At 55.5% G+C, this 20,241-nt stretch overlaps 1 protein-coding gene across 4 annotated transcripts in view; it reads left to right on the forward strand.

The window, feature by feature from the left end:
• The first annotated feature begins 651 nt into the window (after window positions 1–651).
• Window positions 652–20,241, forward strand: part of CROCC (ciliary rootlet coiled-coil, rootletin) — a 48,308-nt gene continuing 28,718 nt past the window's right edge. Inside the window, exons 1-13 of one of the 4 annotated variants that reach the window (XM_045035158.1) lie at window positions 652–2,413; window positions 4,371–4,512; window positions 5,725–5,879; window positions 10,329–10,514; window positions 10,611–10,694; window positions 10,808–10,869; window positions 10,955–11,120; window positions 11,734–11,840; window positions 16,001–16,237; window positions 16,940–17,036; window positions 17,710–17,793; window positions 18,233–18,466; window positions 19,211–19,410. In XM_045035158.1, coding sequence (XP_044891093.1) covers window positions 5,745–5,879; window positions 10,329–10,514; window positions 10,611–10,694; window positions 10,808–10,869; window positions 10,955–11,120; window positions 11,734–11,840; window positions 16,001–16,237; window positions 16,940–17,036; window positions 17,710–17,793; window positions 18,233–18,466; window positions 19,211–19,410 — 1,592 coding nt within the window. In that variant the 5' untranslated portion in view covers window positions 652–2,413; window positions 4,371–4,512; window positions 5,725–5,744. Of the gene's footprint in view, window positions 2,414–3,534; window positions 3,798–4,370; window positions 4,513–5,724; window positions 5,880–6,800; window positions 6,952–10,328; window positions 10,515–10,610; window positions 10,695–10,807; window positions 10,870–10,954; window positions 11,121–11,733; window positions 11,841–16,000; window positions 16,238–16,939; window positions 17,037–17,709; window positions 17,794–18,232; window positions 18,467–19,210; window positions 19,411–20,241 lie in introns of those variants that run through there. The other 3 variants (XM_023258193.2, XM_023258194.2, XM_045035159.1) reach the window with 3 other exon arrangements.

The raw sequence follows: 20,241 nt of genomic DNA on the forward strand, positions 1-20,241 counted from the left end.
TCATGGAGCTCAGGGCCTTAGGCACTGCGGAGGTAGCAGTGAACAAGGCCGGCTGGATCCCTGTCCCTGGAGGAGGTAGACCACATACATGTTAGAGAAAATGGTGAATGACTACCGGCAGGGACCACTTTAGCTTCGTGTCAGGATTAGCCCTTTCAGAAGGTGATATTTTTGAGGCAAGATCTGGCTGACCAGCAGTAGTCAGTCATGTAAAAGAGGGATTGCAGGCAGGGAAAATGGCAGGTGCAACGGTCCTGAGGTGGGAGCATGCCTGATACGTATGGCTGAGACTCAAGAAAGCCAGCGTGGCTGGAGTGGAGCAGGGGCAAGAGAGAAGGGGATGATGAGGTGGGAGAAGTGGACCAGGGCCCTGCGGCAGGACCTTGAATTTTGTTATTTAATTTTGAGTGTGATAGGAAGCCGTGTGTGTGTTGGGGGAGGGGTGGGATTGAACAGCAGAGGGATGTGGTCTCTACTGTGTGAGAATAGGCTGGAATTGGGGCGCCTGGGTGGCTCGATCCGCTGAGCATCCGACTCTTGATTTCGACTCAGGTCATGATCTCTCGGTTTGTGAGTTCCAGCCCTGTGCTGGGCTCTATGCTGATGGTTGGGAGCCTGCTTGAGATTCTCTTTGATTCTCTTTCTCTTCCTCTCTCTCTCCCCTGCTCTCTTGTGCTCGCTCTCGCGCTCTCAAAAATAAATAAATAAACTTAAAGAAAAAGAATAGACTGGAATGGAGGGACGAGAGGAGAGGCAGGGAGACCCAGTGCAGGCAAAAAGGTGGCAGTGGCTTATGTGACACACGTCAGAGACCTAGGCTGGTGGCTGGCAATAGTACGTGCTACATAATGGTAGCCATTGCTGTTATCGTTCAAAACTTTGGAACCAGGCCTGCCTGGGTCTCACGTGTGGCTTCAGCTGTTCCTACTGGGTAACTTTGAGCAAGTATTTAACTTCGCTGAGCCTTAGTCTTGTCATGGCATGCTGCCCTGTACCAGGCAACAAGGTTCTAGACTGGGTCCTGGGACGAGCCAGTAATATCAGTGGTGGTAATGATAACGCTAATAAGACCCAACACTATCCACTATTTAACAGCGTGTGTCATCATTAGGGTGATACTAGCTGACGTGACAGCAAAACTCTGAAATCTCAGAGGCTTAACAGAAGTTTGTTTCTCATTCATGAAAAGTCCTGTTGGGTGTTTGGCTTTCCCCGTGGTGTTTGGCTTTCTCCATGGTGACCCACAGACCCAGACCCTTCCAGCACGTGGCTCTGGCATCCCCTAGGGCCTCAGCACAATTGCCTTCCCTTTGGTGGACAAGGAAGGAGACCAGCATTTCCTCATGAGAGATACTTCATGGGCCAGGTCTGCGTTCTTTTTATCTTAATTCTCCTGGCCGGAATGTGATCACATGGCCGTAGCCGACTGCAAGGGAGTCCCACTTCCTGAGAAGAATCGGAAATGCGTTTTGCTCAACACACGGAAGCGTCTGCCACACCGTATCCAAGCGCACAGCTAAGCGTGGATCACCTCATTGAAGCCTCATGATAGGAGCAGGTGCCATTATCACCCCATTTTACAGATAAGGAAACTGAGGCTCAGAGAGGCAAAGTCCCTGCTCAGCTCGCACAGCTGGCGGGGAGGCATAGCCCAGACTGGAGTTGGATGCCGAAGCTATAACATCCAGACTTTTCCTATGAGGAATTCATTGTTTTGAGAATTGGAGAGTGACACGTACACACAGGATTTAGATGTGATTTCTTGGGATCTAGAGAACCCAGTCAGACTCTAGGGGGAGAACTCTGGGCAGAGGCAACCTCCAGTGCCCAGGGTTCTGGCATCCTGCTCCCTTCTCCTTATCCCTTAGGGCACTGGCTAGGGGGAAGGCACAGAATAATTCCGTTCAGTTCATCAAGCACATCTGGGGCCCCCTCTCTGCCAAGCCGGGCAAGCAGGGGCAGAGATCCTGGCCTAGGGGTGTCTGTGGCCTGCCCCCTGCTCTGGTTCTGGGTGTGCAGCCTCTGGAGGGGATTTCTGGAGGGTGTCTGGAGGTGGGAAAACGGGAGTCCCAGAGTTTGGTAGCGACAGCTCTCTGCCCCTGGCCAAGTTCACTTTTGCCTAAATTTGGCCTTGGTTGCCGCAGCAACTCGGTGGCACTTATCTTTTGGCCTGGCGTGCCCTGTTTCCTGGTTTTCCATTTGCAGAACAGATCTCCTAGTTGAGGGCGAGGGGTCCAGCCTGACTGATGTGCATTTCTGCAGTACCTGCTGCATTCCTGGGTCTGACCTAGACACAGGGGTAGAGTCTTCCAGGGAAAATGCCTGGCCTTTGGGCACTTCTTGGGAGGCTGCCTGGGCCAAGTGGCATGAGCTTTGGGCTTCCCACTTCCCTGTGGCGGGTCACTTGGAACAGGTAAGAGCCCTAAGTTCTCTAAGCCTTGGTTTTCTCATCGGGAAATGGGTTGAGTTGAGGATTTAATGAGATAATGCGAATATGACTCCCGTGGGACATGGCGTGTAGAGCGGAGGGCACCCTGAGGCGGAGGGGCCCATAGGTAGCGGGAGTGATGCTCATGCAAACAGGACCCTCCTTGCTGGCTGCGTGTCCGATGTGGTTCTAACCTCCTTCTACTTTTCAACCCACCCGATCCTCAGTGACTCTGCGTGGTAGGTCTTTCAATCCCATTTTAGAGATGAGGAAACTGAGGTTCAGAGAGGTACCTTGTCCAAGGTCATACTGCCAACGAGGGGCAGAGCTGGGACTCCCATGTGACCCCAGATCTGCCGCTCAGTCCGGAGTTTCGGGCCTAACTGCAGCAGGCAGCTTCCTTGCCACAGGAGGGCAGGGACCGTGGGAGGTGGTGGGTGGACCTCTGGCCGTGGGGCACAGGGACTGTACATTTGGGATTTTCAAAGGAATGAAATCGACATTTATCAAATACTTAGTATGAGCCGGAGTCACACACTCTTTGTGCACACCCCAGTTTTTTGTTTAAATTCCCAGACAACTCCATGAGATCGATCCCGATATTATCTGCATCTTACAAGAGGACAGTGAGGCTCAGAGAGGCAAAGTTCCTTTCCCAGAGGCACACAGCCTGTGTGTGTGTGTGGGGGGGGGGGCGGGGGAAGGAGAGGGGAATGGAGGCAAAGGGGTGTGGGCGATTCCACAGCCTGCGATCTTTGCCCCGAACCCGATGTGGGAAAACGTCATCCCAGCACCCTTTGAATACATTCTTAGCAAGTCACGTGACCCCCATCTGGGTCAGCAAAGGAGGTCTCAAAAGACTAGCCTTTCCCGCCTCCTGATGCTGACCCCGCCCCCTAGGCTTGGAGGGCTCTAGGACCCAGCAGCTGGGGAGGGTGGACTCTGTGTGTGTGTGTGTGTGTGTGTGTGTGTGTGTGTGTGTGTGTGTGCTGGGGGGGTCCCCTCATCTTCAGGTCCCTCCTCCTCCCTCTCTCCAGCCTTTCCCTTTCTCCCCCACCTCTTCCCCCTTTCCTCCCCTCCCCCTCTTCATCCCTCCCCTTTCTTCTCTTCCCTCCCCTCTTCTCCTTCCCCAGCCCCTCCCCCTCCCTCACCCCTCCCACCTCGGTGGTCACATGGGGGGCACCGCCGGATTTAAGCCTAATCTGCCCTGTGCTCAGCACAGCGGTCTGGCTGTGGGGTGGGAGAGCTGAGCTAGTCTCTGGGGCCCTGGAGAAGGGCCTGGAGGGGGGTGCCCACAGCTGCCCCCTCCATGAGCTTGGGGCTGGAGGAATCGGTGGAGGCCCAGCTGGCACTGGAGACGGTTATCCAGGTGGGTCCTGACGACTGTGCCCACCCTGTCCGGGGCAGGGGAGCATGGGTCTAGCAGGAATGGATGAGTGGTAGGTACATCTTGGGGTCATGGGGTGGGAGGGTGCACGGGGGCCCCAGCTTGCAACTCCCAGCCGGACTGGGGGTACAGAGGTGCTCAGAGCAAAACTGCTTTGGCCCCCTTATCCCAGGGAAAAGGGGATCCCTGCTCCCAGATTTAAGGGTTGAGGTGACCTCTGCTAGCACAGTGGAATCCTCTGGGATTGGAGGGTTGGAGCTGGACTGGAACCCCCAGCCCTGTGCTGCCCCGATGGGTTTTGTGAGCGAGCCATGCGGTTTGGTTCGCTTCTCTGGCCCTCCATGGGGCCTCCTTCTCGGGGCAGGAGGCACTGAAGGGTGCCCTCCCATGGGGCATTTTTTCGTTGTAGCTCCCAGGCTTCCCTCCGCATGGGGGCTTCCTGAGGGTCTCACGGGCCCCCACATCTTGGGCAGCAGGACTTTGTTCCTCTCCCATCCAGGCCAGGGAGACCAGGGCCCCCGGTCCCCTTCACACTCTCTCTCTCCGCCCCCACAGACCCTGGAGAGCAGCGTCCTGAGGGCAGGCCGGGAGAAGGGCCTGAGCGAGCAGGACCCTGCCCAGGACTCTCAGCTCGCCTGCCTACCTGCCCGCATCAGGGAGATCATCACCCGCAACCTCTCCCAGCCTGAGAACCAAGGTGCCGCTCTTCATTCGCCCCCACAGACACTGCCTGCACCTCACCCCTTCTCACATCCCCCTCTGCCATGGCTGTAATGACAGGAATGACCGCAGCTTCCATTTCTCAAATACTCACTGTGAGGCGGGCACAACCCTGTGATGGAGGGACCCATTTTACAGATGGGGAAATGGAGGCTCAGAGGTATAGTTTGCCCAGAGTCGTTCTCCATGTGACGCTGCGAGACAGTGGGGATGAGCACCCCCACCCGCAGCCCACAGCAGAGACTTAGACCCAAACACCACGTTCTCTCCCAGGGAAGGTGTGAGCTTGGCTGAACCCCAGATTACAGGGGGAGGGCAGCTCAGTTTAGCTCAGGGCTCTGCAGAAGTCCCAGGGATGGTCCTGTCCATTCCCCAGCAGGGCAGAGAGGCTGATGGGCCCCTGTTCCTCCTGCTGGGTGCCGTCCACAACCTCCTGTGTGGTTTGAGAGTCTGGGAAGGGCACAGTCAGTTACAGCTGGCGTGTCGGCAGCTCTCCTTGGTGGTGATTCTGGGGCTCCGCCACAGTCCTTGTCCAACCTCTTTGGGACGACCAGGGGTGTTGGGGCCCCTGGGAGCCCCAGGCAAGGAGAGACTTAGAGAACCCTCACCTCAGGCTGAAAGAGCCTGGAGACCTGTGGCGTGTGTCCAGTTCTCCTGGGATGGAAGGGGAGCCCACAGGGCGGGGGGACACTTCGACTTCTCCCTTTTTCCCCCCTCTTCCTCTTCCTCCTCCTCCTCCCAACATGACCTATACTATCTGAAGCCCTGGCTTCAGAGGTTACATGAAGCCCTTCCCTTTAGTGAGGTCTTCCTGGTCTCCTGCTTACCAATTCCACCCAGGTTACAGATCAGCAAAACTGAGGCCCAGAGAAGAGTAATACTCGGAGAAAGAAGGAGCTAGAATTGCTGGACGGAGCCTCCCTCCAGCACGTTCTGGGCCCGCTGGGGCCACCCTTCGGCGGTGTCTGGGTCCGCTCTGAGTCTAGCCCTAGGCCCGTCTCTTTGCCCACCTTCCTGTTCTTATCTCTGCGTGCTCTGGTGCTGACGTCCTCTCTCAGGGGCCCAGTCCCTCTTCCTGCCTCCAGTGATGTTTGTAGAGCACCTATCATGGGAGGGTGTCCTCCTGGACCCGGGGGCGGGGGGGGGGGGGGGGAAGGAAGCCAACCATGTGCCTGCTGTCCCTCTCCAGCCCCGCTGCCGGCCGCGGAGATGGCATCAGTGCTGTCGCTGCAGGAGGAAAACCAGCTGCTGCAGCAGGAACTGTCCCGCGTGGAGGACCTGCTGGCCCAGAGCCGGGCGGAGCGTGACGAGCTGGCCATCAAGTACAACGCGGTCAGCGAGAGGGTGGGTGCTGCCTGGGGGCCGAGAGCTGGGCCGCCGTGCTCCCCTGATGCGAGGGCAGGGAGACAGCCAGGCCAGGCCTGTGCCCCGGGCCGAAGGTGGGCCTGGGGTCCGGCTGGGCCGGATGTGGATTGTGGCCCTGCCGACGCGAGTGGCCTCGAGAAAAATCACTGTGCTCTCCCAGTTTGTTTTCTGTCTTGGGGAGGCTAGTATGATGTGGGCTTGAGAGCACCTGTCACCAGGGGTGACACCGGGGGTGGGAGCACAGAGAGTAAGACCCCTAGAGACCCCTGCCACCCCTCGAGTGTCTGGACGTCTCTCTGTGCTCCCGTGGGTGGGGCTCTTGGGGCCCACCCAGCGGCGGCTGAACACGGAGGCCGGCAGGTGGAGGGGGCCCAGGCAGCATTCTGCAGCAGGCCTTCTGGGGCCACCACAGACTTGCTGCCACCCCCCGTGGGACTGAGGACCAGCAAAGGAAGGAAAGAGAATCCAGGCTTGCCTCCAAGTCCAGACAGGATTCGCATTCCCCAGGCTTGTGGGGCTCCCGGGGCAGGGGGTCGCTGTGGGCCAGGGCCGGGAGCACTGTCTCCTTTGGGCCCCCAGTCTTGTGAGAGGTGACGCTAGGGAGTTGATGGCTGCAAGTTCGGGAGAGAGTTGCACGGGGGAAGGAGGGTCTAGATGGGAGATGTGTGGGTTGTAATCACAGTCATAATCGTAGCTACTGGTTATTGAGTGCTTACCGTGTGCCAGGCACTTACTGGGTGCTTTACGTTTGATGCACCAAGCTTGGGACCATGATGATGCTCGTGTAGCAGAGGAACTAACAGGCTCCGAGAGGGAGAGCACCGTGCTTGGGGTCCCACAGCCGGTGAAGGCTAGGTCTCTCTACCCCTAGCCCCAGATGTGCATTGCAGGTTTGTTTTCTGGGTGTAGGAAGAGACGACTGGGCTGGGAGTTCCAGGGGGCAGTTGGAAAGCTGGAAGGACCTTGGACATGACCCTCTGGATGTAACAGAGAGACTGGAGCCCAGAGACTGAGGCTGGCCCAGAACGCCCTGTGCGGGAGGCAGAGCCAGGTTAGCCGAGGACCCCTGGGCTGGGCCTGTCCACGCGGGGGCATGCATACTCCTTTTGGGAAGAGGGATATGTGTTCGTGCCTGTGGTTGTGAGGTCCGGCCAGTGTCCTGGTATTTGCTTGCCTGGACAGGCTCCCGACGTGTTGGGACATGCAGAGGAACAGGGTGGGGGGCCCGCAGTGGCCCCAGCTCCGGGGACAGTGTAGAGCTACTTTTCCCAGAGTTTTCGGGAGGTGTGGTGGGTGAGCTGGCCCGAATCCCACATTGTTGGTGGTGACGGGGCCTTGAGCCAGCCCTCTTCCAATTTAGCCCTCTCATCTTTTGGCCACTGGCACGATGCCAGGTCCCCGGGGGCTGTCTCTTAAATGCCAACTTCTGACTCATAGTGTGGCTAGCACGGCGCCCCAAGCGGGCAGGGGCAGAAAAGGAGAGGTGGGGGTGGGTGGGTGGCAGGTTTCTTTTCTGCTAACACGTGTTGCTGAGGCTGGGCTGCAGCAGGTCAGAGGCTGGGGTGTGTGTGTGGCAGGGGGGGCTGTATTCGTCTAGAAGATTCCCTCGTGGCTGGGGAGGCCCCTGAATAGCATGTAGAGGGGGCCTGGTGTTTCACTTTTGTCTGTCTGAGATGGTGTGAGCGAGGCCCCCACCTGCAGGCAGGGTTTGGGTGCGAATGACCTCAAAGCCTGTCCTGGGGGTGGGCTCACAGAGAACATGAGAGCCTGAAGATCACTTTATTACAGATGGGGAAAAAGGCCCAGAGCAGGGGCATGATAGGCCCAAGGTCAGTGGTGGAGTTGGGTTGAGACCCCTGGTCCAGGGCTCTGTAGTCCTGTGGTACTTGTCCCTGCTGCCCACTTGTGCCCAGGGTACCGGTGGTGGGGCCTGCCCCGGTGGCCATAAGTGTTACATGCCGGCTGCTTTGGAAGCCGGTCGGTGAGGTTGTTCACTCTTTTAAACCCCGCAGCATCCCTGGGAAAAAGAAGTGGAGGCAAGGTCAAGGTCTGTGTCCTGTTGACGCATGGAGAGAAACTGAGGCAGAGGCTCCCAGTGGCCACTTCCCAGGTTCCAAGGAGGACCTCACGGTCCCTATGGAGGCCCCCCCCATCTTCCTGTCCCTGTGGAGCAGGTGTTGGGCGAGGCAGCTGAGAATGGGAAGGAAGCCATGGCCACATCCCCTGGGCTCCCCAGGACAGACCCCCTGGGCTCCCCCAGTGTCCATGGCAACCTGGACAGAGTGAATGAACGGCGGGTAGTTGGGCAGGGATTGCTAGGGGAGACAGTAAACTTCTTTTATCCTCAGCGTGGTGACTGCCTCTTTCCCTTTTGAATTACAAGTAAAACTGAAAGGCTGTTTTGTGAGGGGTAGAGTTTGTGGAAAGGGGTGAGGTGTGGCCGGGAGTGGCCCTGGTCTGGCTGTGAGCTCTGGGGAAGCGGGCGGAGCACCCAGCGACGGCCTGAACCCCTCCACGTCACAGCAGCAAACAGCCCCTGTGTGCGAAACGCACAGAGCACAGGCCGCGAACGGACCCCACACAAGACACGTCACACAGAAACACGAGTCCCCTGCGGTGATACGCGCCAGATTCGTCGGATTCGTCACCGGACACAGCATAAGTCACACCGACAGCCGGGCACCGCACAGTCCCCCCTCCCCCCCCCCGTTCACAGCACGTACCACCCAGACGCACAGCCACGCGGACGAGACGCACCATCCTGCGGACAACACGACACGTGGTCTCACATCTCACGGACACACACGGCCAAAGGCGTGCGTACCTGCACGTGGCCTAGAGTCGCTGATCCGTGTGTCCCAGACCCCCCCCCCCCACGTACAGGCCTGCATGCAGACATAAAAACATACGAACACACAGGCACCCCCATCTTGCACCGCAACAGAGACCTGTGACCACAGAGGCCTCCTCACGGAGGTCCCCATGAAGGCCTGGACACAGAGATACACGGGGTCCCTTATGGAGACAAATGCCAAAACACACCCAGCCGCCGCCAGATACACATAGCCTCTCACTGCGCTGAGATGTAAACAGTCTGCCTGTCACCTGCCTTAGGTAGGCTCCAGGCAGACCCTGGTCACGGGCCTGCAGCCTGCCTTCCAGGCAGAAGCCCCCAAGAAGTCCCCACCGGCTCCTCTTTATGGGTGGCACCCCAGTGGCCACTGTCGCCCTGCCCCAGCACAGTGGTCCGTGGCTGAGTGGCCCCTGGGTGTCCTGGGTGTGAATACAGGCCCGGAGGGCCAGCCTGGTCTGGGCCTGGTATTTAGCCAGGGCAAATAACCCTGGAAGCTTTGGAACCCACGCGAATGCCGGGCCTGGGCTAGCAGCCCAGGCAGTGGGGAGGTGGATGGTGAGTGTGGGCCTGGGCTGGAGTCAGCGGGGCTGGGCTGTCTTCCCCTTGATTCTCCCTGACGAGTGTCACCCTTCTCTCAGTCCTGCTCACCCTCAACTGCCCATTCCCTCTTCCCTTCCCCAAAAGCTTGAGGAGGCTGCTGGGCCTCCCGGGGCCAGCAGGTGCCTAAGGGGTTAGGAGGCTCAGGCAGAGTGGGGCACCGCCTGTGCTCATGGGCTCTGACAAAGAAGGGGCTGCCAGCTGCCTGGGGGTGGAGCAGGGTGCTGACGGCAGCTTCCCGCAAGGTGGGAGGTGGGGGTAACTTGGGGCTGAGATGAGACGGTATTAATAAGCGTGCCTTATGTTAGAGAGTTTGTGCCTCTTACAGAGAGAGCACTGTGTGCGTGTCGGGGTGGGGGTGGGGGTAGGGGTGGGGTGGGGACTTCACCTCTGTCACCCTGGGGATGTTTGAGACCGCCCCTGTCCTTATGTGTGTGCATGTCTCTAAGCTCAGATACGCACGTGTATATTTTTGCTTCTGCTTGAATGCATTCACATTTGCTCATGCGATTAATTCATGATCTCCACAAACATGCCACTGCCACTCCTCTGGGTCTAAGATACAACGGGGAACAGAAATCCAGGTTTTCCTGAGCACGCTTTGGGTGGTGGTGGGGAGACATAGGCATGGAGCTAATAATCAACCGCCGCGGGTTAGGTGTTTGGCGGAGAGGATCACTGTGCACGGTGCATGGAGGGTGTGATGTCTATCTCCGGGTGCAACTTTGTGTCTTGCATGCAAATGTTCCTGGGCCCACCTGCATGTGTCCATCCACGCCTTGTCTGTGTGTCGATGCGTGTTCAGCCTGTGTCCATGCACAGCGGCATTACCCTGTGCACGCGCGCATCACATCCCGGGCTTGCCATCTATGTCTGCAAGGCATTGTGGGTCTGGGCCCAGCCTGGCACCCTCTGCAGAGCTCTGGGCCTGCTTTCCCGAGAGGCCTGCGCCTCTCACCCAGGCACCTTCCCTGCAGCTGGAGCAGGCTGTGCGGCTGGAGTCTGGGGAGCCAGAAACGCAGGAGCCCACGGGGCTGGTCCGGCAGAGCGTGGAGCTGCGGAGGCAGCTGCAGGAGGAGCAGGCCTCCTACCGGCGCAAGCTGCAGGCCTACCAGGAAGGCCAGCAGCGGCAGGCCCAGCTTGTGCAGCGGCTGCAGGCCAAGGTCAGGGCTACCCACTCCTGCTCCTGTCCCCCGTGTGCTCGCTTTGCCCTGTCCCCAGCCCCTGGGGCTAACCTTCCACTCCTCACCCACCCGCAGACCCTGCAGTACAAGAAGAAGTGCTCGGAGCTGGAGCAACAGCTTCTAGAGAGATCTACAGAGCTGGAGCGGCAGCGGCTGAGGGTGGGTGCCGGCGTCGGGGGGCGGGGCGCGAGGCGGTCCCTTCCCCCCCCCCCCCCCCCCCCCCCCCCCCCCCCCCCGCTTGCCCAGGCTGATGCCCCACTTCTCCCACCCAGGACACAGAGCACAGCCATGACCTGGAGAGCGCCCTCATCCGCCTAGAGGAGGAGCAGCAGAGGTGGGGTGTGGTAGGGAGGGAGGCTAGCTGGTGGGGCTGGCCTCTCCTGCCATGTGCCCACCGGTCCCCTTCATGTCCCCCCCAGGAGTTCCAGCCTGGCCCAGGTGAACTCCATGCTCCGAGAGCAGCTGGACCAGGCGAACTCGGCCAACCAGGCTCTGAGTGAGGACATCCGCAAGGTGACTTCTGACTGGACACGCAGCCGTAAGGAGCTGGAGCAGCGGGAGGCGGCGTGGAGGCGTGAGGAGGAGGTGGGCACGGGGCTCCTGGGAGGCCACTGGGGCCTCGGGGTCCCAGGCGGGCCGGCGGGGAAGGGCCACCGTAGAGTGGTGAGGACTAAGGAGCCGAGGGGAGAGGGAGAGAGAGAGAGAGGGACGGCCCGCTGGCCCATGAGCCTTTTAGGAGAGGTAAAGAGTTTGTCGTCGTAATAGCTGGCCTTGCTTAGCCTACACGACATGCCTGGCACGCATTTTCTCTTCTGTTCCTCCTAATAACTGTGTGTGGTAGGTGCTGTCATCCTCATTTTAAAGAGAAGTTAAGTCATCCGCCCACGGTCATGCAGCTGGCAGCTGGGATGCAAACCTAGGTCTAGCTCCAGCACTTTCTGCCTTTTGCGCTGCCTCGTGCAGCCGCAGCCCGTGGAGGCGTTGCAACCCGTTCCCTGTGCGAGACGGAGGCTCGAGAGCCTGAGCGGTGCGCGCAGGCCGGGCGCGGGCCCGGGGGAAGACCCACTTCCCGGACCGAGGACCGGGTCTCCCGCGATGGTTGGAGTTGGGGGAGGAGGCGGAGCTGGGGCGGGGGCGGGGCCGGGGCGGGGCCGGGAGGAGGCGGGGCCGGCCCTCACTCAGCCCGCCTTCCCTCCAGTCCTTCAACACCTACATCAGCAACGAGCACAGCCGCCTGCTCCTCCTCTGGAGGCAGGTTGTGGGGCTCCGTCGGCTGGTCAGCGAGGTGAAGATGTCCACCGAGAGGTGAGGCCCGGCTGGCGGAGGGGCGGCCTGGGGAGACGCTGCAGCCGCTGGAGACAGCCCCGCTTTTTAAATTGAATTCAACTCCGCAGTTGAACTTTAGTCCAACCTAACGCACCTACTGTGTGCCAGGCCCTGTAGAGGTGCAGAGACAACTAGTAATAGTTAATTGCTACCACCGTCATGGCAGTCAGCAGGTAGTAGGTGTTTACTCTGAGCTAGGCTCTTTGGCTGTTTCGTGTCTTCTGATATGGACAGGGCCCCAGGAGGTAGGAGCTGTGATACTCCCCACTTCACAGATGAGGGCACTGAGGCTCAGAGAGGTAGAGTGACCTCCCCAAGGTCACACAGCAGTCAGTAAGTGGCCTAGTCAGGATTTACAGCTCCTGCTTTTAATCTGCTAGAATGTGCAGCTTCTGCCACAGGACCTCGCCAGCTCTAGTGATGAAAAGACACGGACCCCCCAAATTCTAGACCGAGGAAGTGAGTGGTGAGTGAACAGAACAGAGAGACTATCCCAGATGCTCAGAAGGATGGGAGGGTCGGGGAGGTCAGAGAAACGCTTCATAGACGAGGTGGAATTGGCACTGACCTCAAGGGCTGGGTAGGATTTTAACCACCAGAGACAGGGGCACTCCAAGCAGAAGAAAGAGCGTGAGCAAAGGCTCGGAGGTAGGAGGAAATGGCAGCCGGTGGGTCTGGAACAAAAGGCAGGGGAAGGGAGGTCAGGTTGGGAGAGCCTCAAAGGCCCATGTCAGCAGGGGAGCTCGGTCCTGCTTGATCTTTGAGCAAGTGAGGTGGCAGGGAGAGCTGAGACAGGCAGAGTAGTTCCTTTCTTTTTTCGCGTTACAACTTTATTTAATTATTTATTTGATGATCTTTTGTTAAAGCTTCTTTTTTTTAAATTTGTTTTTTTATGTAAAAAATGTTTTTAATGTTTATTTATTTTTGAGAGAGAGACAGACAGAGCATGAGCAGGGGAGGGGCAGAGAGAGAGGGAGACACAGAATCGGAAGCAGGCTCCAGGCTCTGAGTTGTCAACACAGAGCCCGACGTGGGGCTCGAACCCACAAACTGCAAGATCATGACCTGAGCCAAAGTCGGACGCTTAACCAGCTGAGCCACCCAGGCACCCCAGATGATTTTTTTTTAAGTCATCAGGTATCCAGTGTCCAAATTTCTAATTGGCTCATCAGTGTCACAGATGGTTTTGCTTCACTTTTTGTGTTTATAATTTGTTTGAATCAGGACCCATCATAGATGCTCACCAAATGTGGTTGGCTGACTTGCCTCTTCAGTCTTTTCATTTATTTGTTTAGGAAACTGGGGCAGTTGTCCTGAGTGATTCCCATAGTCTAGATGCTGAGGTGGTGTTTAACACCTTTGTCCCCTGTATTTCTTGTAAATTGGATGTTGGATCTAAGCCTTGATCAGATTCAGGTTCAAGTTTTTGTTTTTTGTTTTTTTTTTAAACAAGACTTCTTCCTAAGTGCTGTGTGCTCTTCTGTTAGGAAACCCCAATGCCTGGGTGCCTCTCTTTGTGTACATTGGAGGCCCTTGATGCTCAGGCGAAGACTCAGACACTCATCGGGGGTCACCAAATCATGAATGTCCCATTCTGTCACTTCTTCGTGTATTGACTGGAATTCTTCTATGAGGCACTTCCTCTCCTTAGTATTAGGCACCTAGTGGTATAGTTGATTCAGGAAAGGAAAGGATTTAGCCTGTTTGATATATTAAAAAAATATATATTTGTGTATATAATATATATATTATATATATGTTATATATATTATATCTATATATCTATATATCTCTATATATCTCTATATATCTATACATCTATATATATCTATATATATTATATCTATATTTTATCTATATATATCTATATAATATATATAACATATATAGATATAATATATATAACATATATATGTATAATGTAATATATATATATTTTAAGTAAGCTCTTTGCCCAACGTGGGATTTGAACTCAGGACACCAAGATCAAGAGTTGCATGTTCTACAGACTAGGCCAGCCAGTTGCCCCAAATATGTATTATTTTTAGTTAGCATTTAAAAATTTAATTATTTTGCTTTTGAATAACTTACATATTCACAAAATTCAAATTTCAAAAGGGTGTACAATGAAAAGTCTCCCTCGCCTTTCTGGCCCAGATGCTTCCCTCCCAGTTTCCTACATGACCTGCCAGCCTTATTTTATACAAGAAATACAGCAGATCTCATTCTCTATCTCTCTCTCTCTCTCTCTCTCTCTCTCTCTCTTTTCTGCCCCCCTCCTTGTTCTATACTTTTGGCAGAATTTTGTCTTTGAGTTCTTGAAGATACTTTCTTCACCTAATAGTTATAACTTCAAGGTCGCTCCCTCTTAAGCTCTGAATAGCTGATGCATTTTTCTTCGTTACGGAGTGTTCCATTGAATGGATATGCCAGATTTATTTAATAGTAGCCCTCTTTCTTTTTTTTTATGGCTAAGATTTTTAGTGTACTTATTTTCAATTGTTTTCTATCTAGCATTGCTTACCTAGAAGTGATCAGTTTTGTTGTGGACCTCTTTAATTAATTAATTAATTTTAATTTGCAGCCACGTTAGTTAGCATATAGTCCAATAATGATTTCAGGAGTAGATTCCAGCGATTCATCCCCTACGTATAATACTCGGTGCTCATCCCAACAAGTGTCCTCCTTGTCCGTTTAGCCCATCCCCCAACCCACAACCCCTTCAGCAACCCTCAATTTGTTCCCTGTATTTAAGAATCTCATGTTTTGTCCCCCTCCCTTTTATATTATTATTATATATTATATAATTATTATATAATTATATTATTATATAACAATATTATATTATATGTTATATAATATATAATTATATAATTATTATATAATTATTATATATTATGTCCTCCCTTTTATATTATTCTTCTCTTCCCTTATGTTCATCTGCTTTATACCTTAAAGTCCTCATATGAGTGATGTCATATGATATTTGTCTTTCTCTGACTAATTTCACTTAGCATAATGCCCTCCAGTCCATCCACGTAGTTGCAAATGGCAAGATTTCATTCTTTTTGGTTGCCGAGTAATACTCCATTGTATATATATATACCATATCTTCTTTATCCATTCATCCATCGATGGACATTTGGGCTCTTTCCATCCTTTGGCTGTTGTCGATAGCGCTGCTATAAACATGGGGATGTGTGTGCCCCTTTGGAACAGCACACCTTATCCTTTGGATAAATACCTAGTAGTGCAATTGCTGGGTCGTAGGGTAGTTCTATTTTTAAGTTATGTTTTTACTTTACACAAAGCAATATATACTTTTTAAAATTTATTTTTGAGAGAGAGAAAGCATGGGGAGGGGCAGAGAGAGAGGGAGACAGAATCCAAAGCAGGCTCCAGGCTCTGAGCTGTCAGCACAGAGCCCGACGCAGGGCTCGAACCCATGAGCTGAGAGATCATGACCTGCGCCAAAGTCAGATGCTTAACTGACTGAACCACCCAGGTGCCCCACAATATTTTTTTAAGTTATTTATTTTGGGAGGGAGAGATCACAAGTCGGGGAGGGACAGAGAGAGAGAGAGGGAGTGAGAATCCCAAGCACTGTCAGTGCAGAGCCCGATGCTGGGCTCGAACCCACAAATCACGAGATCATGACCTGATCTGGTCAGATGCTTAACTGACTGAGCCACCCAATAGTGGCCCTCTTTTGATGCACATGTAGATTGTCACCAGTATTTCTTACATGAGCAGTACTGCAGTGGATCACTTTATACACAGGTCACTTCCCTTGCATTGGGCCATATCTGTAGGATAAATTCTTAGGAGTGTAGTCGGTGGGTCAAAGAACCTGCCCATTGATACTTTTCAGAGTGCTTCCTAATTGCCCTGCGCTGTGGTTACACCCACTTACCCTCCTGCCAGCAGTGTAGGCACAGCCTGTTTCTCCATAGCCTCACCTACACTGTGTGTTATGGGACTTTTTTTTTCTTTTTGCCCATCCAATAGTGGCATCCCACTGTTAACATCCTGGGATAGTTTTAGTTTATACCATAGTTAAATTAAACTATTAATCTATCCTGGGATGGTTTTAATTTATACCCTGCCATCCCATCCCCCTTCTGTGCTCTCTCCACCAGGGACCTGCTGCAGCTGGGAGGGGAGCTGGCCCGGACCTCAAGGGCCATCCAGGAGGCGGACCTGGGGCTGAGCGCAGGCCTGCGGCTGGCCGAGAGCCGGGCAGAGGCGGCCCTGGAGAAGCAGACACTGCTACAGGCCCAGCTGGAGGAGCAGCTGCGGGACAAGGTGCTCCAGGAGAAGGACCTGGCCCAGCTGCAGGTGCAGAGCAACCTGGACAAGGCCAACCTCAGTGCCAGGTGCGTGCCTGGGAGGCACCACGTGAGGCAGGCTTCCCTGCGGAGTGTGCATCTGGGGGTGCAGGGAAGAGCGAGTGTTTGTTCACTGCGGCTGGGCCTTTCCCCTGTGTGAGCTCAGCCAGTCTTCCCAGGCACCCCACTTGGCAGAGGGGGAGACTGAGGTTCAGGGGGCTCTTGTCCAGGGCACATTATGAGCAGTTTAACCACTGAGGCTAGAACTTACGCTCCTAGCTCTTGCGCGATCTAGATGAGTCCCAGAGATAAAGTGAGTGGCAACTTCATTCTCCATTTGTTTGTTTATTTATTATCTATTTATATTTTTGAGAGAGAGGGAGAGAGAGAAGCGGGACTCATATTCACCCAAAGCAGGGTTCATGCTTACCTGAAGCTGGGCTCGAGCTTACCCAAAGCAGGGCACGAGCTCACCGGATGTGGGACTCGCACTCATGAACTGTGGGATCGTGACCTGAGCCAAAGTCAGACGCTTAACGACTGAGCCACCCAGGTGCCCTCATTCTCCTTTCAGAGATGAGCAATCTGAAGTCCAGAGAGAAGTGACTTGCTCAAGGTCACACGGTTAGGGAGGTGGAACCGAGGGTCCCCCCTGAAGGTTTGGGAAAGTATGAAGGACACATTGCTGGTGGGTGTGAGGAGAGGCTGGGGTGGGTCTCGCATTCACCTCTGTCACTGCTCTTCTCCCAGAGTGACAGAGCTGGCCCTGACAGTGGAGCGCCTTCAGAACCAGAATGTGGAGAAGGATCGGGTCAACAAGGCCCTTACTGAGAAGCTTGAGGCCCTGGTGAGATGCACCTGACCCTGAGATGTGGCAGGGTGGGATTGGGAGGCCGACCAGACCCACAGATGAGGGCCATGTTTGCTAGGACCATCCCTAGCATTCCATTCCGATTTGGTTTCCCCCCCCCCCCCCATTAATTGAGCACCTAGTGTGTGCCAGGCTTAGTGGTAAGTACATTCACCTCCTTTATCCCATTTCATTCTTTCAGCAGCCCTGTGGCATGATCCCCATTACACAGATGAGGAAACTGAGGCCCAAGGAGAGATACTATCTAGAGTCTCAGAGCCAATAAGCTGGGGCTTGAAAAGATGCTTGTGCCCTGCTAGCACAGGGCTCCTTCTCTAGGAACTGAGCTGCCTCCCCACCAGAGGGACGCCCTTCAAGGGTATTGCCTAGGTTGGTCATCCTCTGTGTGGGGCCTGGCCTGGGTCCTATGTCCGGCTCTCCTCCAATAGGCTGTGTGACCTATATAGTGACACTGCACTTCTCCGGGCCTGGTCTGTGCATTGAGGGCACGGGGGATGCCATGGGGTCTACCAAGCGCTCAAGCGTCTGGCCTCTGAGCATGGCCTTAGAGGCCACCTGATGGGTGGGGAGCCAGGGAGGGAGAATAAGGTGGAGATTCAGACCAGGGCAGAGACCCTGACCATCCCTTGTCTCCCCCACACCACTCCAGGAATCCCTGCGGCTCCAGGAGCAGGCGGCCCTGGAGACAGAGGACGGAGAGGGGCTGCAGCAGACCCTGAGAGACCTGGCACAGGTGGGAGGTGGGAAGGAGCCCTGGGCAGGGAGGGGCCCGGCAGTCCGGGGCCACCACGTCCTCTGGTGGCCTTGCGCTGAATCGCAAGCGGCTGGGGGCCCTGGGGACCCATGCTGCTGTTGGACACCCCTGCCAGCTGAGCCTGGCCTCTACCCCGAGGGGAGCCCCCAGTCCGAGATGGGGAGGCGCTGCAAATTCCAGGCCCATCTGGGAGAATCGCCCAATGTCGTCTCGGCAATACACGGGAGAATAGCCGGCGTGCCGAGGCCTGTGAGCCAGGGCGGGTGGAATCGGGAGGACCTGTAGGAAGGGAGCTTAGAATGTGCGGCGGAGCGCGGAAGCCGGACACGGGGCGTCCGCCACCCCACTGCGTCGCCCGGGCTTCTTGGTCCAACTAACCCGCGGCCCCCTCCTCACTGGCCTGGCCCCCCCACCTCAGGCCGTCCTGTCGGACATGGAGAGCGGTGTCCAGCTAAGCGGCTCTGAGCGCACGGGGGACGCGTCGGACGGCAGCCTGCGGGGGCTCTCGGGCCCCCGGACCCCCTCCCCGCCGCGACGCTCCTCGCCCGGCCGCGGCCGATCCCCGCGCCGAGGCCCATCCCCGGCCTGCTCCGACTCCTCCACGCTCGCCCTGATCCATTCGGCCCTGCACAAACGCCAGCTGCAGGTCCAGGTAGGCGGGGCACCAGCGCCCTGGGGCGGAGCCAGAGTCCCGGGGGCAGGGCTTGGGGCATCTGGGGCGGAGCCAGTATTGTGGGGGTGGAGCTAAGGAGGGGGCGGGGGGGGAGGGAGGAGCCTGGGCTGGGCCTGAGCATTTTGGGTGGAGCCAAAACCCAGAGTTAGAGCTTCTGAGTCAGGTCCCATGGAGGTGGGTGAGAGCTCTGGGGCAGATCGGAGTCCAGAGTGGGAGGTGCTTGGGCAGCTGGGGGCGGAGCCTGGGGCAGAGCTAGAGTCCTGGTACCGAAATTAGAGAAGAGGTTCCGGGACAGGCAGAGCCAGGATCCTGGGAAAAGGCCTGGGGGGAGGAACCAGTCTAGGATGAGAGGAACCGGGGGAGCTAGGGGCAAGGAGGAGTCTGGGGGAGAGTCAGAACCAGAATGCAAAGGGGAGGAGCCTGGGAGCCCTGGGATAGTCAGAACCGGGAAGAGGTCGGAATGTGCTTGGTGGTTTGCCTGGAGCTTACTTAGGTCAGTGTGTCTGAGGAAATGGCGGTCAGAGCCCTGGCAGAGCACTCGGAAGGGGGGTGGGGGCACAGTGAACGGGAGCGGAAACCTAGTCTGGAGGGCTTAGCCCCACTCTCCTGCCTCAGGCTTAGGCCACAGAGTAGGCTGGGTGTGTTCCTGGAATGAGCAGAGAGTAGGGGGCGCTCCGGGAGCTTCCTAGGGCTCCCCCAGACTCAATGGTTCCCATGCCACAGGACATGCGCGGGCGCTATGAGGCCAGCCAGGACCTCCTGGGCACCCTGCGGAAGCAGCTTAGTGACAGCGAGGGTGAGCGCCGCAGCCTAGAGGAACAGCTGCAGCGTCTTCGGGACAAGACCAGCGGGGCCACCCAGGCTCATGAGGATGCCCAGCGTGAGGCCCAGCGTCTGCGGGGCGCCATTGACCTTCTGAACAGGTGCCTGAGAGGTCAGAGGCGGGGGCCTGGATCTAATGCCAGCCCGAGCCTGTAAGCATGTGGATTGCACTTACATGGTCATAACTGGCCATATGTCTGTTAAAATTCAAATTAATTGAGGGCATCTGGGTGGCTCAGTCCATTAAATGTCTGACCCTGATTTCGGCTCAGGTCATAATCTCACAGTTTGTGAGTTCGAGCTGACAGCACAGAACCTGCTTGAGATTCTCTGTCTCCCTCTCTTTCTGCCCCTCCCCTACTCCCTCTCTTATCTCTGTCTCTCAAAAATAAATAAATATTAAAAAAAATTAAATTAGTTAAACATTTTAAAAAGTAAAAGTTCAGTCCCTCAGTTGTCCTTGACACATTTTAAAAGCTCAGTAGCCACAAATGGCTACAGAACGTTTCTATCATCCCAGAGAGTTCTAATGACAGTGCCATTTAGACTCTGTCATTGGAGGTCTTTGAGACAAGAAATTACCCACTCTTAGCTGTCTGGTTATTTTTGTTGTTGTTGTTGTTTGCTGTTTCTCCTCAATGTAACTGCAGAATTAAAAGTTTGAAAAAGGAAGGGGAGGGGTGCCTGGATGGCTCAGTTAGTTAAGCATCCGACTTTGGCTCAGGTCATGATCTCATGGTGCATGAGTTCGAGCCCTACGTTGGTCTCTGTCCTGACAGCTCAGAGCCTGGGGCCTGCTTGGGATTCTGTGTCTCCGTCTCTCTCTGCCCTCCCCAACTCGTGCTCTGTCTCTCATTCTCTCTCTCTCCCAAAAATAAACAAACATTAAAAATTAAAAAAAAAAAAAAAAAAAGAAACAAGAAGGGGAAATA

Source organism: Felis catus, chromosome C1 (assembly GCF_018350175.1).
Source record: "Felis catus isolate Fca126 chromosome C1, F.catus_Fca126_mat1.0, whole genome shotgun sequence".
NCBI lineage: Eukaryota > Metazoa > Chordata > Mammalia > Carnivora > Felidae > Felis > Felis catus.